We start from the raw sequence: 20,501 nt of genomic DNA on the forward strand, positions 1-20,501 counted from the left end.
AAACGTAATAATAAACGTTCAAATATTTTATTTATTATATATTAAAATTATTATATTTAATAACCTGTCCTTTTCTTGTTTAGATCTCCTCATTTTCGCATCTCTTTTTTTGTTCTTCCTTTTTCCTAAAAAGAAATATGTGATTGTTATACATAGGTGCAATAAGTCAATTCTGCAATAAATATTCTATACAAAAATAACAATAAGTTCTTAAATGTTGTATTTAATTTAAAAAAACTAATACACGCAATAATGAACAGATAGTGCATGTGTTCACCCTCTTTAAAATCAGTTTCTTATAAAAATAAAAAGTTTGAGATAAGATGATAAAATAGTTAAATTGAGGTATATTATATATAACTTACAAATCTCGGTCAAATCTCTGCTTGGCTAAAATTAGCCATCTTGCAATTATATCCTCAACTTCCTTATTTGTTAAATTGGTTCTTGAAGTTCGCGCAGCATCTAACAACAAGTTTAAACAGATATGTGTGGTTATAGATTATATAAAAATTTAAAGCGACTTAATTTTATATATATATATATATATATATATATTCAGCATTGCCGACAGCACCAGGTTGATAATCCCTGAACAGGGCCCAGGACTTATAATTTTGCAATGTTTTTGAATAAAATAATTTATTCATGAAACTAATAAAATTATAACAAGAATATGTAATAAGAATATTTTTAAATTGATCTGTGTATTGGTTTAATTTATCGTCATCAAAGAGGAAAGAAGGAAAATCTCCGATTACGTTTATTTGTCAATCATAATTAAAAATATTCGAAAAATCATATGCTTTTGTTTTGTAATTGTCAATCTAATCTTTGATTGACTTTGCACGATAAGAAAATTAGTTATATTTTACAATTTTACATTATAAATGTTGATAAAAATTCAAGTTGTGAACTTTGACTTCGGAATCGAGCAAATTCAATCGAAGATAGTATCGACAATTTATCATTTGATCGAATATCTGATTGATAAGAAATAAACATAATCGGAGATTTTCCTTTCCTTCCCCTTTGATGACGCGATAATATGAACCAATATATTGATCAATTTAAAAAAATTATTCTTATTAGTTTGATGAATAATTATTTTATTCATAAAATAGATTGCAAAAATAAAATCTTGGGCTTTTTTGTACGTGGATATCATTCTAATGCTACGGGCAGTGTAGGCACATTTGAAAATCTATATTTATAATTGTGCAAAAAATTATATATATATATATATATATATATATATATATATAATTTTTTATATATATATATATATATATATATAATTTTTTGCACAATTATAAATATAGATTTTCAAATGTACCTACACTGCCTGTAACATTAGAATGATATCCACGTACAAAAAAGCCCAAGATTTTATTTTTGCAATCTATTTTATGAATAAAATAATTATTCATCAAACTAATAAGAATAATTTTTTAAATTGATCAATATATTGGTTCAATTTATCGCGTCATCAAAGGGGAAGGAAAGGAAAATCTCCGATTATGTTTATTTCTTATCAATCAGATATTCGATCAAATGATAAATTGTCGATACTATCTTCGATTGAATTTGCTCGATTCCGAAGTCAAAGTTCACAACTTGAATTTTTATCAACATTTATAGTAAAAAATAATAAAAAAATTAGAAAATAAAAAATAAAAAATAAAAAACAATTAGAAAAAAAATAAAAAATAAAAAACAATTAGAAAATAAATAATAAAAATAAAAAATTAGAAAATCAAAATTAGAAAATAAAAAATTAAAAAATTAGAAAATAAAAAATAAAAAGTAAAAAATAAAAAACAAAAAATTTAAAGTAAAACAAAACAAAAATTAAAAATAAAAATAAAAATTAGAGAATAAATAAAAAATAAAAAACAAAATTAAAGTAAAAAACAAAACAAAAATTAAAAATAATAAAAGAACAAAAAAATTATAAGTATAAAAAATAAGCTTGTAAAAGTTTGAAATAATCACACATAAATAAAATCTGTTGTTTATTATATAATTTTTCTTATTTAAATTTATTGTTATCATACATATTTAGCGCTATATAATTTACAAAAATTTCAGATTTTTGAATTCAAAAAATTTTTTTAATTATAATTATTATTATTAATTCTACAATTTACAGGAGCAGTTGGTAGACGCCGCGCTAAGTGTGTGTTCCGCAGCGTCAGTATACATATGCGTGTGTGCGTATGTGAGTGCATGTCAGTATGTGTATGAATGCGGGTATTCATATGTTCGTATGCGCGTGTTTGCGCGCATGAGTGCGTACATATGTGCGTATGTGCGCGCGTGACTTCGTGCGCGTACATGTGTATGAGTGTGTGAGTACATCCGTTGAGTATCGATATTTGTGTTTGTCTATTTATTACATAAAATAGTGCGCGTGCGTATATGTCTCAAATTTAGCGCGGCGTCTCCCGACTGCTCCTGTAAATTGTAGAATTAATAATAATAATTATAATTAAAAAAATTTTTTGAATTCAAACATCTGAAATTTTTGTAAATTATATAGCGCTAAATATGTATGATAACAATAAATTTAAATAAGAAAAATTATACAATAAACAACAGACTGTATTTATGTGTAATTATTTCAAACTTTTACAAGCTTATTTTTATACTTATAATTTTTTTGTTTTTTTATTATTTTTAATTTTTGTTTTGTTTTTTACTTTAATTTTGTTTTTTATTTTTTATTTATTTTCTAATTTTTATTTTTATTTTTAATTTTTGTTTTGTTTTACTTTAAATTTTTTGTTTTTTATTTTTTATTTTTTATTTTTTATTTTCTAATTTTTTAATTTTTTATTTTCTAATTTTGATTTTCTAATTTTTTATTTTTATTATTTATTTTCTAATTGTTTTTTATTTTTTATTTTTTTTTTTATTATTTATTTTCTAATTGTTTTTTATTTTTTTTCTAATTGTTTTTTATTTTTTATTTTTTATTTTCTAATTTTTTTATTATTTTTTTTTTATTTATTTTCTAATTTAAACATTAAAACTTTGTTGGCAGCAGTCGGGAGTTTTTTTTTTGTAAAAAATTTTATTATCTATTGCTAAAAAGAACGCACAATGTAAGGTACGTCCATTAATTAATCTAGCGGCAACACCAGTAAGAGCAGTCACTTCAACGAATGTCGGTTTCAATAAAAGATCAATAGTAGGAGCATAACATCGCTTAATCTGTTGTTCTATCATTTTTAAAAGAAATGTTTTTCCACATCCTGCTCCTCCTGTAATGAATAATAGTAAAGGTTCACTAATTTGACCTTTAATATCTTGTTTAATATGATCAGTAATTGTGTGAAACAAATTAGATTGTTCTATATTCATATTTCTAACATTTTGTTCGAATTCTTCAGCAGATATGACACGATCTGCTTCGTTAGGTTCATCGTGTAAATCTAAATCAATATTTTTTTCATCATATTCCTTCATTATAGAACGTACTCGATCTTCGTTTCTTACCGTAGATTGTGCATTTGTATCGCCGTCATCAAATGCTGCAATTTGAGCTATAACTTCTTGTAATTCTTGTTCTACAAATTGAAATTGCTCAATATTTTGTCCTCTCCGTAGAGGTCGTAGTAGTTGACGCTTGGCATTAAATGCCTGTTCTGCTGTTTCATATCCCTCAAGTAGTTCTTCTTCATTTCTAAAAGGAACATGAGCTACTAAATAACTATAAAAGTATGCTTCACGATTACTAGTTTGAGTATAATATCGTGTTCTTAACACTGCAGGACGTGTACGCCGTTTCATTTTTGTACCATCTTGTAAACGAATACACTTAGTTGAAACTACATCGTTTTCTTGATTATAAACTTCGATATCTCCATCTTCTTCATAATTGTCAAATCGTGATACACATTCATATGTAACAGCAAATTCAGCTAAACTGAGATCGTTTAAATTCTCCGGACGTAAACAATAACGATCAAATAAGTTTGCATATACACTGTTAATATAGCCATCACAACGTAACATACGATAACGTTCTTGCGGAAAGCATGTATTTAGAAAAACAACTTTTCGTGAACTATCACGTAATTTTAAATGGCATAAACGAAATGCACATTCACAGGCAGATATCTGTCTATGTCGAAGTATAGTCATTGATACAGCAAATAATTGCTTTCCTATATCTCCACCGTATCTCTGAACTCTACTGATTGCATCTTTAATTGCTTGACCAACATCATGAGATTCATGTTTAGCTGCATATTTAGCTATATAATAAGCTATACCTGTAACATTCCCACAAGGTTGCAAATCCATATTGCCATTCCATAATTTAAGAAGTGTAGGATTATAATTATTAACAAATACATCTGTAGAATTACGTTTTAATATACAGAAACGTCCATTATTACGAATAGCTTCATCTGGTCCAAGCAAGGTAGTTGTATCACTAACTCTTCTTGGAAAACCAAATCGGCATTGTCCGTGTTGTCTATCTTTGTAACATGTATTACTATGTCTATGCACTTGAACGCGTGCAATGAGTGCATCTAATTCGTCATCTCCCGTAGAAGATGTACAGGATACAATTTTGTCAATAAGAGCTATACCTTGTGGGCCTTCAAATAATGGAATTTCTTCATTCCAGCACAGCATATGTAAATGTAGACTACCTCTATTTTGAAATTCTATTCTCCACCAGAAATCTATTAGTTTCTCACCTAATAAAGTGTCATCATTTAGCAATACACGCATCATTGCATGAACACGAACCATAAAATGACGAGATAATACTACGGGATGCTCAACAACTAATCGTTGTTTTTCATTAAACTCTAAATTGTCTACATTCTCTCCTTTTCTTTGAGCTGCAATAAGACATGCTTGCAATATATCTTTCCAATTAAGATCGTTGCAACTTAACGTTAAAAACCATTGTGGCGGGCCCAAGTTGCGAACCATAGCAATTAAACCGCTACATGCAGTTTGCCAATATGCATTAGAACCCCGCAAAGCTCTCATATTAATATGCAAATTTTGTACAAGGCCTTCAGGAATATTATTGCCTTGTCTAAATCTAAGGCAGACGTCAACATTTTGCCGAGCCCGGTAATATTCCATGACGGATAAACAATAAAATAAGTAATCATTTCGTTGAAATCTAGGATCCTGACACATAATACGAGCTTGACAATAATCTAATGGTGTAATAGGATATAATCCTGATGGTTCATGAAGTCCATTTCGTCCTTTTGGAAAAAGGAAAAACCAAGCTAATTCTTCAGCTCGAAGTTCAGTATGCATCTGTACAGGTTCTGTAGTTTTCCGTCGCAATGTGTATAAGGGAGCATCTTGTACTTCTTTTTTAATAACAGATTGAACGTCAGGTATAGTTTCATCAACTGGCCTTAAAACTGAAGACATAATAACAATATTATAATTATCATTATTTGTATTTAATTCTGCAGCATTCGCATAATTAGAATTTAATTCTGCAGCATTCTCATCATTTGGATTCAATTCTGCAGCATTCTCCTTTAATTCTGCTACATTTTCAATGTACGTATTATGTATTTGATTTTGTTGTTCATTAGAATGCATATGAGGATAAACAGCAGTAATGGTATACTGATTATTAAAAGTATTATCCAAAAATTTTGGTAAAAAAATACTTTTTAACATATTAAACATTGATAACGTAGCTGGAAATCGAATCAAACATGCTGTATCATTTTGTGCTGGTCTACCTTTTGAACCTCTTGAATGTGAATCAAATAGCCAATAATTATTATCAAATTGAAATATAGAAACAGAAATTCCATTAGCAGTTAATACACCATAATTATGATCTCGAAAAAAAATATTTAAAGCATTTTTCAAATTAGGAAATCCTTCATTGCTATTGTCATTATATAAATGCCCTGATACGCTATTTTGCGGAGTGATTAAAAGGGTAATAATATTTCCAAAGACTTCAATATCTGTGTGCAATTCATCTATTGATAAAAAATTCCTGTTAATTTCAGCAAGATGAGGATTCTTACGCTTCGATATACTTGTTACATATAATGCATCTCCTATCAATAAAATGGTATCAATGAGATTTTTTGTCCAAGTTTGAAGTTGATGTATTGAAGACATAGCTATAGCAACCGCCGCAATTGCAGTACACTGTTTCCCTCTTGTAGTATCAGAAAACATTTCATGACCTTGATGTATGGAACCTCTGATTATTGCTCTATTCCCAGCTATTTCGATTAAATTTGTCTTATTTATTGTCTGCTCTGTGGATGGGCCATTATTTACATTAATATTCATATCATTATCTTGTGTTACAATAATTTGACATATTTGTGAAATGTCAAAATTTGCAACGTCAAAATTAACATTAATGTTTTGATATAATGGATTATTTTGGATTAACCACGCTAAAGCAGCTGATAAATTTTGCACGTTAATTTGTAATTGTCGGCATCTTTCAACATTCTCAAGTTGTTTACATACAATAATCATGCCTATTCTTGTAATTGGTAATGGTAATTGCTCCGATATTTCTTCTATATCTTGCGCAAATAAAATAGCTTGTCCTCGAAAGCCAGATTGACCAAATCGTCCACCTAACTTAATAATTTTTATAAATGGAACAATTCTTGACAAAAGTCTTTGTTCCATATCACTTAAATTTCGCAAAACATCTGGAATTTCATCTAAAAACATAGCATTCCAATATGCTTGTGTTGGAACTTTGCCTTTTTTAATCAAATTAGCACAACGGAAACATGTTATAATTTCATTTAATTCGCGTAATTTGGTAGGAAAAATATCAATCGTTTTAGCAGATATTTTCGTATTACATATCTGCTTTTTATAGCATAATTTTTTACAAACATCACAAGCAATATCCGCAAAAGACGATATAGTTAAATGAAATTGTTGTAACAACTTTTTTCTATGGGTATTAATATCAGATTGTGGAATTTCCTGAGGGATCGATAACACAGTAGCTTGTAATATTTGATTGTTGGGTAGAAGTACATTAGTAGCATCTTGTGAAATATTTTTTTCAGTATTTATTGTTGCAGAATATTCTATTGCTTGTTTAAGTGACAATTGTTGATTTGCTGCTTAAATTGTTTGTTCGTTGTTTGTTGTTGATAAACATGTTTTTTGCTTTTTATAGCGCAAATTTTTTGCCGCTGTGTTACTTTTTCGTCCGATATTTCTTCTCTTCTTTCTTCGTGTAACCTGAAATAGACATATATATATATATCTTTATATATTTATATAATATTATAATATATTTCTACATATAATATAACAATATATATGTTGTATAATTAAAAAAAATAGTGTTATAATAATTATAAATATATAACATAATTGTAACCATATATATATAATATAATAATAATAATAATATTATAATAATAATAAAAATTGTATTATAATAATTTAATAAAATAAAATTGATTGAATACGTATAAGCAATCAAACGGCTCTGCTAATTTTTAATATATTTTAGTCTCAGGATATGAGTTAGCTATAGGAGCCAAGCGCAGTTAATGAGGCGCGTATTTTTTCTAAAGGATTAATTAGGTTTTAATAATCATAAGAAATACATTTAATATAATCTTGTCTTTAATATAATCTCAAGCAAATAAAATAAGAATCGACATATATGTAAGTCAATTTTTTTATAAGTTTTATTATATTGAACTGATTTCACTCCATAAATTTTAAAGGTTTAAAACAATATATTCTCATAGATGCAAGAACATATATACGTAACACACATTTTGCCTTCCGGGCTTTTCAACCTAGAGAAGAAGTATAATGAGACAATCGTTAAGAAACATAATGAATATTATGGAGCGAAACAAGATCGCACGTCTTGAACATTATTTTTTTTTAATTGTTTTTTTAATGTATTATTACTGCTATTTATTTATATCTATGCGCTGAAGAAGGCTCAAAGAAAGAGCCGAAACGTTCGCACTTTAATGTCTTGTATATTAAATATATTTCTTATGATTATTAAAACCTAATTAATCCTTTAGAAAAAATACGCGCCTCATTAACTGCGCTTGGCTCCTATAGCTAACTCATATCCTGAGACTAAAATATATTAATTATTATTTATATAAATATAAATATTACATTTAACGTATAAGACGGGCAATAAGAGCCAAATCGCGGATGACAATGCGTTATCCTAACGAAACTAAATTATTTTTCGTTAGAATTAAATACCGGTGCACAAGGCACCAAATTTTACTTGGACACGGCCAAGATTTTTTAAATATGAAATAATCTCATATTTGAGATTTAATTTCAATACCCCTTTAACCCCCCTACGGAAAATAAATAAATGAATGCAAGAGAAAAATATAGATCCGAAAGTCGCTGAATCGGGAATCGAACCCGAGACCTTTCGCTTGCCGGGCGACTGCTCTTCCAGCTGAGCTATTCAGATCCCTTCGATTCTATACTTTTCTCTGTTATATATATTAATGTTGGTAAACAAACGCCTTTAAGCCAGCGTGTATAAATTTAAGAGTTTAACAAGGCTCTGTAATATAAATATAAATTTAACGTATAAGACAGGCAATAAGAGCCAAATCGCGGATGACAGTGCGTTATCCTAAACGAAACTAAATTTTTTCGTTAGAATTAAATATCTTGTGCACAAGGCACCAAATTTTACTTGGACACGGCCAAGATATGAAATTAGAATAATCTCTACAAGAGATTTTTAATTCCATGTATCCCCTATTCCCCCTAAAGAAATAAATGCGAGAGAAAAATATAGATCCAAAAGTCGCAGAATCGGGAATCGAACCCGAGACCTTTCGCTTGCCGGGCGACTGCTCTTCCAACTGAGCTATTCAGATCCTTTCGATTCTATATTTTTCTCTGTTATATATATTAATGTTGGTAAACAAACGCCTTTAAGCCAGCGTGTATAAATTAAGAGTTTAACTAGGCTCTGTAATATAAATATAAATTTAACATATATAAGACAGGCAATAAGAGCCAAATTGCGGATGACAGTGCGTTATCATAAACGAAACTAAATTTTTTCGTTAGAATTAAATACCTTGTGCACAAGGCACCAAATTTTACTTGGACACGGCCAAGATATGAAATTAGAATAATCTCTACAAGAGATTTTTAATTCCATGTATCCCCTATTCCCCCTAAAGAAATAAATGCGAGAGAAAATAAAATAAATGCGAGAGGAAATAAAAATGTATAAATATATATATTTTATAAATTAAACTTCGGCTCGTATACAATTAAAATATGTGATATAATAAAAGGCCAACTTAACGAGCTTATATGCTATTAATTGAAAAATTTATTTATTAATTTACGTCATATTATACAAAAGTTAAGATAAACGTTTCGACTGTACGACAGTCTTTTTCAATATCCTAATAATATGTTAAAAAATTAATTTAGTCATATCGATCTTATTATAAATACAACAATTATGAGATTATATGACGAACGCAGTACAAAATTCATGTTTGTTGGCATGAGTTAGAGCGTCAGATGCTGTTATATTATGTAACGACACTGTGAACAAATTAATATATCCGCTCAAATATTACATTTAGATTTTTAATAAATAGTATTAACTTACTTTTTTGTCACGAACATAACACTTTTTTAAAAAAAATTATTTCTTTTTACTTAACATAATCACAATGTGTACTTTTTTAAAAAACAAATCGATATCTGTATCTTACAATGTCGGCGCGCTGTATATATACCCAATTTTTAAGATGACGTAGACAATTTTTTTAGAATATCAAAATAAGAACCGTTATTATAAAAGGTTGATATCAGAAATGATATATATTAAAGAAGAAAACAACAGTATCAACCTAGAAAAGGACACCGAGCGTCTTGACGGTTCTTATTTTGATATTCTAAAAAAATTGTCTACGTCATCTTAAAAATTGGGTATATATACAGCGCGCCGACATTGTAAGATACAGATATCGATTTGTTTTTTAAAAAAGTACACATTGTAATTATGTTAAGTAAAAAGAAATAATTTTTTTAAAAAAAGTGTTATGTTCGTGACAAAAAAGTAAGTTAATACTATTTATTAAAAATCTAAATGTAATATTTGAGCGGATATATTAATTTGTTCACAGTGTCGTTACATAATATAACAGCATCTGACGCTCTAACTCATGCCAACAAACATGAATTTTGTACTGCGTTCGTCATATAATCTCATAATTGTTGTATTTATAATAAGGTCGATATGACTAAATTAATTTTTTAACATATTATTAGGATATTGAAAAAGACTGTCGTACAGTCGAAACGTTTATCTTAACTTTTGTATAGTATGACGTAAATTAATAAATAAATTTTTCAATTAATAGCATATAAGCTCGTTAAGTTGGCCTTTTATTATATCACATATAAAAATGTATAATATAAATTCTCCCCTATAAAATAAAAATAATATAAATATTATATTTTTTGTAATCAAGTAATTCTAATTTTGTTAAGTGTTAGTTGAAAATATGTTTACGTAATACATAAATAGTCTCTATTCATTTTTACAAGTGAATACAGAAGTGAATATTTTTGCAACGATTAGATGAGTCTTTTTATTAAATATATTTATCTTTCAGATCCTGCAATCGAACGTAGACAATCAAGTAAAGTTCTACAGACTACAAGAAATTTGCCAAAAGATAGTGACAACATTCTTCCAACCGTCAATAAAAAAATAAATGGTAATATAGGTGATATAGGTTAGTATTTTTTAATGTTTATAAATAGAAATATTAATGTTTTGCCTTGAGTACTTATTAATTTCGTATTTATTTAGACTCAAACAATAACAATAATAAAGAAAATCAGATAGATCAAACGGATGATATAGAGGTGAATCGTAACAATAATATAAACAACACTGTGGATCTTGAAACCTACCCAACGGAGGGTATGTACCTAAACGTATATATATATATATATATATTTAACATTCACATACACGTATTTATTGGTCGTAGTATATCTACGATAAGTAACAAATACTATTTTAATATATCAAGACTTTCTTTCCGAAGTTACATTTTTATAACATAAAATATTTTAATTCTACAGATTTAGGTCCGCAAAATATTACTGGAAACGCATCTCGAATTCCGATAAGAAATAACTTATTCGCACAAAACATAATCTTTGAAGATTTTCCACCAAGTTATCAACTTTTATCAATATTTATTGTTATTTTATTACTTAAACAACTACACACCACAACAGCAACAATAATAACAATAAAGTATGTAATAATATTTAATTGTAATTTTACAGATAGCCAGAATATAATTAAGATTTTAGAGAACACGATAGAGATTTAAAAGCTATTAAGACAACAAAATGAATTTTTTTAGCAATTAAAACGACGAACCAGTAATATTTGCAGCAGCAGGTCCAAGATATAATAATGTTTTAATTATCCCTGCAAAACCATTTAAAAAGCATCAAAAATTGCTACAGTATGACATTTCATTGAAGAATGATGAAGATGAAAAAAACAACTGGTAATAGTATATACACTATCCGTCAATGATTCGTCCCCCTAGAAAGAAACGACGCTATAGATTTTTTTATAGTTTATCTATAGCATCGTCTTTATTTCCTAGGAGGAATGGGAACGAATCATTGACAGGTGATACATACATTCCCCACTTACTTATTTATACAATTGAACATACATTCCCCACTTACTTATTTATACAATTGAAATATAATTGCATTGTATATTCAATTAGACATGTAAATTATAAAAGATTAAAAAAATGTAAATAGCTTGTATGATGTCAATACTCAGAGAATTGTGCGGCCGAAAATACTTTTATTGTATATGAATATTTTAACTTAATTTTACTGTACATATATACTGATATTTACAATTTTCTATTACATATTAATCTCTGAAGTATGCATATTGAAATATGTAATATTTCGACATTATTCATGTATGAAAAATGTAGTATGTCGTTATAATTGTAATAATTATATGCTTCAAGAAACATTTTTCTATTTACTTGGAGGAGACTCACCCCAAGATCAAATAAAACATAGCTTGGAAAAAATGTTTTCCAATAAATTGGCTATAAAATGTTTATGGAAAGGCCAGAAAGGAAACTTTGCCATAAATTCACTTCTGCTAATAGATATCATAAAAAGTAAAACTTTCTGCATTGACCTAACTTGAAACAAAATTATATAAATCAATTTATTAAACTTTAATTTTTTCTTGCGTTTTATAGAGGCTGCTCGAAAGCATTATCCAATATTAACGGATAGATAATTTTTAAATCATGTTTCCGCCTGGCTTAAATATGCCAAAACACGCTATGATAGAAAGCAAGTACTTTTTTTATTCTACTTAAATGAATTACTATTTTTATACAGCGGAATTGATTTTTTTCTTGTCTTAGGCAAAAGCACTTAGAAATCATATCGGATAATTCAATTTTAAGGAAATGTACATGAACTCATATATGGCGTTCATCCGACCCTGCAAATGTACTAATAGTGCAATATTAAAATAAGATTTATCTTATATAAATATTAGAAATATTTTAAAAATACATATTATATAAATAATATATAAAAATATATATCTTATATAATGATGTTTTATATTTTTAATTTTATCACAAAATGTATGTGTATGAAAATAAATGTAATTAAAATGCGAATAATTTTTGTTTTTCACTGATCGTATTATTACGCATGTAACGAATATATAAAGTCATAATTATGACTTACGACTTAGAACACATCTGATCAACGATTAATGACTCATTGTAGACTGTGCCTTATACATTCGTTACAAAAACGTTGCAAATTAACCATGAAACGGAAAATAAGTTCCTCGAACGTTGTATAAAAAACGTTGTATAAACATTGATTTTGGAATGCGTTTGTAACGTTTTCCTAACGTTTCATGCAAGTTTTACAAACGTCGCAAAAAACGTTGTAAATGCGACGTCGCACATATAAGGTTTCTCAAATGCCTAAAACGCGTTGCAAGTTCGATGTCGCATATGTAAGGTAATTGAATCGGGACATTTCTGGTTCCTGCAACGTTACCAAAAGCACAATCTACACTTCATTCCTCTCGATCAATAGAGCCAAACGCGATGTTATTGCGACAATTAAGAAAGAAAGAAAATTTGGAAACTAAGGAATTTGAATCCTATGGTTGGAATCTCAGAAATTCCCCTTGTTCCTTCTCTTAACATCACCTGTAAAGAAATAGGCGAGAAAAATATTGGTCCGAAAGTCGGCTGAATCGGGAATCGAACCCGAGACCTTCCGCTTGCCGGGCGACTGCTCTTCCAACTGAGCTATTCAGACACGAATCAATATTTCTCTCAATGTTTATACCCCTCCCCCCCCCAAGCGTCGTAATTAGGTCCAGACGTGATGAAACAATAATAAGAATATTTTTAAGTCAGCTCCTTAATTTTTAAAACCACAATCTACACTCGCAATAACATCTTGAGCATCGTATCAAAAAAACTTTACTAAATCAAGTCTTGAGAACCCTGGCGAAGCCAGTCTTTTTAATGATAACTTGACAAAGTCAAGCCTTGAGAATCCTGGCGAGGCCAGTCTTTATAATGATAACTTGACAAAGTCAAGACTTGAGAATCCTGGCGAGGCTAGTTTTTATAATGATAACTTGACAAAGTTAAGCTTTGAGAATCCTGGCGAGGCCAGTCTTTATAATGATAACTTGACAAAGTCAAGCCTTGAGAATCCTGGCGAGGCCAGTCTTTATAATGATAACTTGACAAAGTCAAGCCTTGAGAATCATTACCTTGACGGAATCCCTTGAAATATAATTACCCAATTCTTTGTCCTTCCATTTCCGGCAGTATTTATGGAATCTTTCCAATAAACGAACTGTATACTTCCCGTCAGGGGGTTTGATGGAAGAATCTAGCACGGGATATTGCGCACGATAAAAATCGCCTCGTGTGGAATATTGTCGTGTTTGTCCAATCGTAGACATCCAGATCAATAATCAATTCAATGATTTGAACAGATGAGAATCCTTTTCTAAACAAGAACGGTAAAGTCTCAACAGACTGTTGAAACTCAACTTAGAATGATCACGACTCAAAGATCACGTGTTTCTCTTAAGAGAGGACCATGAACAATGGCCGACTCGACTTGGCGGGACGAAGGAAGAAGCCAGCGCTTTTAGCGTTCGTGTTCGGCACCAACGGCCTCTCGTAGCGCCTCTCCTTCCGGCGCGCCACGCGTCATTTACGGAGACGATAATACGCGCGAATTTAAACGTCCGAGAGTCTTTTCAACAAATTTCATCAGTAAATTCTTCATGTGGTCTTCATTAATTATTATAAGTTTTTTGCAGAAATAAATTATTTTTATACTCTTGTTTATTTGTGGCAGATTTCGTTGATGCTTAACATTCAAACGGCTGTAACTCCACACCTATTACAAATTGTTAATATGAACTTTTTTACTCAAAATGATTCATACTACAACCTCCTGAAATATGTACCTTTCCTCCTGAAACACCCTGTATACGTACGCGCACACACTCAGAGACACAAACGCACAGTAAGATACACAGTCAGACAAAGAGACACTTGATTGATGTATTTCTTAAAATATATTATCTGTTCAAACATTAAATAGAGTGTTATTATTTAAAAGCATAACCAACAACAGTTGGGATAATATATTACAATAGAAATAAATAATGAATAAGATATATAATATTTCTCAAGTAATTATTTTGGGAAATACTGAAAATGGAAATGAACAAAGAGTACATAATGAACAAGATATGATTAAAGCACTTTTATTAGATGATGAAGATGATAATGTATTAAAGATCGAGATTGAAAATTGAAATTTGACTGATCAGGACAAAATAAAATTTTAGTTTTTATTGACCTTATTAGTTAAAACTATCTAAAAAAGGAGTCGATCAAACTGGCAATAATTTATTTCAATGTTTAATATAAATACGACGTTTCGATCGTCATTGCAGTCCTTGTCAAGTACATTTACAAAAATTAATACAAACAATTTTTTAAAAAATAAATATTAATAATAATTACAAGCAATTGCACAAATTAATCATTAAAAAATAAGAACAAAAGGAAGTAATAATATAAGTAATTATGTTACCAAAAAATCAGAAATATAAATCGCATTCATAGGATGGTAGTAAACAATATAATTCAATTGCAGACTGGCATCACTTTAGCAATTATTTTAAAGAACAATGCTAAAACTACCATACTACAGACAGAACGTATATAACGATGTTAACAGCGCGAAAGCAACCAAGTCACTAACATACCAAATACAATTACGAAGATCAAGTAGTTAAAAATAGCAGTAGCAAAGTTAAATAAATAAATATATATATTTTATAAATTAAACTTCGGCTCGTATACAATTAAAATATGTGATATAATAAAAGGCCAACTTAACGAGCTTATATGCTATTAATTGAAAAATTTATTTATTAATTTATGTCATACTATACAAAAGTTAAGATAAACGTTTCGACTGTACGACAGTCTTTCTCAATATCCTAATAATATGTTAAAAAATTAATTTAGTCATTTCGACCTTATTATAAATACAACAATTATGAGATTATATGACGAACGCAGTACAAAATTCATGTTTGTTGGCATGAGTTAGAGCGTCAGATGCTGTTATATTATGTAACGACACTGAACAAATTAATATATCCGCTCAAATATTACATTTAGATTTTTAATAAATAGTATTAACTTACTTTTTTGTCACGAACATAACACTTTTTTTAAAAAAATTATTTCTTTTTACTTAACATAATCACAATGTGTACTTTTTTAAAAAACAAATCGATATCTTTATCTTACAATGTCGGCGCGCTGTATATATACCCAATTTTTAAGATGACGTAGACAATTTTTTTAGAATATCAAAATAAGAACCGTTATTATGAAAGGTTGATATCAGAAATGATATATATTAAAGAAGAAAACAACAGTATCAACCTAGAAAAGGACACCGAACGTCTTGACGGTTCTTATTTTGATATTCTAAAAAAATTTTTTGTGTCGTTCCAATTGAAATTGTGTGTAAATTTTACAATATGATCAGAAACCACCGAGTGCCTTGCTGAATCTAATCTAATATTATTTTTATGTTCATTTACTCTTGTACCTAATTGTCTTTTCGTCTGTCCTACATATGTAGCATCACAATTATTACACGAAATCTTATATATGACCCCCGAATTATTTTGGAGCTTATCTCTGTCTTTTTGCGTTTTTATGACTCTGTTTAATTTCTTTAGACATCTGTATCCTACTGTTATATTTGATTTCTTTAATTCTGATGCTACTAGTTCCGAGATTCTTTCAATATAAGGTATCGCTATGAATTTTTTATTATTGTCATTATTTATGATTTCGTTATTTATATCTTGAGTCATTTCTTTGTTTAATCTATTAACAATAAGGAACTTCAATCTATTATTGATTTCTGAGAAAATGAGATCAAGAGGTTAACTATTGCTCAATAAAATCTCTATGATTAATGTTAAATTTTTACTATGAAAACGGGGATGTGATAATAATATTGACCGGTCTACTAAATTATATATTACACTTTTTTTGTGGCATATAGGATGATTTGAATGATATGAGAGTGTTCTACCCGAAAATGTTTTTTTTCTGAAACCAATCTATGTATATTATGTTATTTATAATTTTGAGTGAGATATCTAAAAAACTTATGCTACGGTTATCCTCTCTTTCTATTGTGAATTTTAATCTATCGTGACAATCATTAAATTTTTCTACTAGATATGTGACTTGATCTTCCGGCAAGCAAAGCAAGATATCATCGACGTAGCGATAGTAAAACCTTATATTAACCTTTATAGTTTCAAGAATCCTAGTTTCTATATCTTGCATGACAATATCCGCAATAATTGGAGATAAAGGCGATCCCATAGGAGTTCCATGTATTTGTTTATAGATCGTTTCGTTGAATGTGAAGTACGTTGAAGTCAAAATGAATTTAATTACATTAACAAACTCATTTTTGTCTATTGATGTGTGGTTTTCAATGTAATGCCATCTATTATTTATGCTGTCTATTGCAAGGTCCACAGGAACATTTGTGAACAACAATATCACATCCAAAGATACGATTGTTTCATTGTTATTTAATTTAAGATCAGACAAAGCGTTGCACAATTCAAAACTATTGTTAACATGACTTTTCCCTTTGGGTAAACTTGTCACTAAAATGTTGTGTAAATATGCAGCTAAATGATGTAGTGCTGTATTGACCGACGATACTATTACTCTGAATGGAACATTTTCCTTGTGAATTTTGGGCAAGCCATATGCTTTAGGAAGCACTGAATCACTGGAACTTAAACAATAATAGTCTTTTTTTGTGATCCATTCATTTTTTAACCATTGTTTTAAATTTTTGTTAAGGTCTTTTTCTATTTTTATTATTGGATTGTTTTTGATTGTCATATAATTATCTTTGTCATTTAATAATTCTTCAACTTTGTCTATATAAAATTCTTTGGTCATTGCTACGGTCGTGTTTCCCTTGTCTGCTCTTGTGAAAATGATGCTGGGATTTTGTTTACAAAATGTCATGGTTTTTTTGTACATAAAAGTAAGTTTGTCATTAATTATGTCTTTCCTAGTATTGTTGTTTAAAAAAACAAAGAACTGTGGAATAGCTATGTTTCTTATTGTCGTGAGATTAGTTATGTTATTCGAATTGCTTTCTATGTCTTTAATAAATTCATGGACAGCTGTTTTTTTATCAGTATTAATAGGAAGGCTAAAATCACTACCTAATTGCAATAAATTTGTGACATCAGTTGGAATATCTACATCAGTCAAATTAATAAACCATTTATCATTGGTTTGTTCTAATGGATTAATAGTTCTGTTTATAAAATTTGTTGCGTTAATGTGGTTATTAATATATTTATTATTTTGAGAGTTTACACTATTTTTCTCTGAACAAGAAAAAACTATGGGTTTAATATTATTATAGCGTATTGACGGTTCTTATTATGATATTCTAAAAAAATTGTCTACGTCATCTTAAAAATTGGGTATATATACAGCGCGCCGACATTGTAAGATACAGATATCGATTTGTTTTTTAAAAAAGTACACATTGTGATTATGTTAAGTAAAAAGAAATAATTTTTTAAAAAAAGTGTTATGTTCGTTGACAAAAAAGTAAGTTAATACTATTTATTAAAAATCTAAATGTAATATTTGAGCGGATATATTAATTTGTTCACAGTGTCGTTACATAATATAACAGCATCTGACGCTCTAACTCATGCCAACAAACATGAATTTTGTACTGCGTTCGTCATATAATCTCATAATTGTTGTATTTATAATAAGGTCGAAATGACTAAATTAATTTTTTAACATATTATTAGGATATTGAGAAAGACTGTCGTACAGTCGAAACGTTTATCTTAACTTTTGTATAGTATGACGTAAATTAATAAATAAATTTTTCAATTAATAGCATATAAGCTCGTTAAGTTGGCCTTTTATTATATCACATATTTTAAATAAATAAATAAAATCAAATAGCATCAAGCACATGATCATAAATCACGCTGAAATTCTCCGTATCTTTTTGTAAATTAATAACATTTATTATGTTTTTTGATGTAAAACATCTCTGCGATTTCTCTTTTTCTTGTGTGTTTTTCCTGGTGTAAAATCTTAAGAGAATCCTACCGGAACTCATGGTTATTAGAGGTGCGGTGCAGACTGACCACAGAATGAGAAGAACTATCTTTTTTAATATTATTACGGTGTTCTTTAATACGTGTCTCTAAATGTCGTTTTGTCTGTCCAATATATATCGAATTGCAACGTGCACATTCAATTTTATAAACTACTTCCGTTCGTTTACAAGTGTCAAGTTTATCCTTGCCTTTTTTAATAAGTATATCTAACTTTTTTGGGATGGTATATATTACATCGCAATCATTTTTATTGATACACCACGGTAATATTCTCACTAAGACCTTTTATGTACGGTGAGACAATACGTGCATCAAATCTGTTATAATCTTGTGAGCTAAGGTTACGATCAAAAGTAATAGATTTCAGCTTTTTCTTTATATATACTTATTAAAAACAGATGGAGGGTAACAATTATTCTGTAAGATTTTTTAACAATGTCAATATTCTCATCGTGAAAAATAGGATCAGACAGTAAGATAGCTCTATCTACTAGACTTGTAGTAACACTAAGCTTGTATCTCATTGGGTGACTAGACAAATAATTAATATAACGGCCCAAAAAAGTTGGTTTACTTTTTTAGTTATTATTGTTTTATTTTTGGCGACCTTTTATATTTTATTATCTATTTATTAAAATTATCTATTGTAAACCTGGTTTTGCAGAAAATGTCTTGTAGACTTTTATAAAACGTCTAATAGACGCGTATTAATAGATGCGTCTAAAAAGAAACCACCAAGACGGCTATCTAAATGCGAAAATCGATCTATCTTAGACTTATCGAATAGACGTCTGCTATACATCTATTCGATGTTATGTTTCTCCCTGGACAAATTTTGCAAAAACGTATTGCAATATTTATGATATGTTTCAATCTACCACATTAAATATTCCTCAAATATCCCCAAAAAGTACTGTATAAGTGTGCAAAAATGAAATAAAAAATTAATCGATTTTACAGATTATCTTATATGAAAAATTTATCAAAATATTGATTATAAAGTGATTTTTTATGACATTCTTCTTTATTATTTTATATGCAAAATAACATGAGAGAATTATTTTTTAAGAATAAAATAAAGTAATTTTAGTTTTTGAAAATATATTCATATAACGTTGTTATAAACATATACAATTTTATAAATTTCAAATAATATATATAATGTAAAGTGTAACTTTTTATACTTATTTTTTATTAGACATCTAAGTGAGAAAAGCTTACTTTTTCTAAAAATAAAAGTAATGTTAGTATAAAACTTAAATAACAATTACCTTCACAAAACTGCATATTAATATTTATTAAAAATATCAATACAATTGGACACATTGATGCAAATAAAGACATAATAAAATAAAACCAAAAAATTGCAAGTACTAATTGATTGCAAGTACTAATATTTTCTGAGTTTCACAGTTTTATGGATTTTCTTCTTTATGCGAATTTTACGGAACAACTTTTACTATTTCTAGAAGGGACTTCATTTTTTATGTAAACTTATGCTTATCTTATCAATTCGCAAATTTGTAAGTTTATCATTTAAACAACTTTTTATTCATAAGAGTAATATGTTTATCTTAGTTTGTTGACTATTTATCGAATTTTAGGCTAATGCAAAGCGCATTATTAACATAAACTTTATTTCAAATAATTTATTGACTTATTA

General features: G+C 28.5%; 1 protein-coding gene and 1 pseudogene across 1 annotated transcript; one reads left to right on the forward strand and one right to left on the reverse strand.

The window, feature by feature from the left end:
* Positions 1-63: 63 nt before the first annotated feature.
* On the reverse strand, positions 64-20,278 carry LOC146724807 (uncharacterized). The gene is made up of 4 exons (XM_085489417.1): positions 20,110-20,278; positions 3,105-7,239; positions 366-465; positions 64-125 (listed from the first exon to the last, which is right to left on the reverse strand). Exons 2-4 carry the CDS (start codon positions 6,709-6,711, stop codon positions 80-82), a joined length of 3,753 nt encoding a protein of 1,250 aa, XP_085345543.1. The 5' UTR covers positions 6,712-7,239; positions 20,110-20,278; the 3' UTR covers positions 64-79.
* LOC114927892 (uncharacterized) lies at positions 7,526-12,503 on the forward strand (annotated as a pseudogene).
* Positions 20,279-20,501: the final 223 nt, after the last annotated feature.

This window comes from Nylanderia fulva, unplaced genomic scaffold (genome assembly GCF_048542155.1).
Source record: "Nylanderia fulva isolate GAGA-0341 unplaced genomic scaffold, ASM4854215v1 Scaffold1155, whole genome shotgun sequence".
Classification (NCBI taxonomy): Eukaryota; Metazoa; Arthropoda; class Insecta; order Hymenoptera; family Formicidae; genus Nylanderia; species Nylanderia fulva.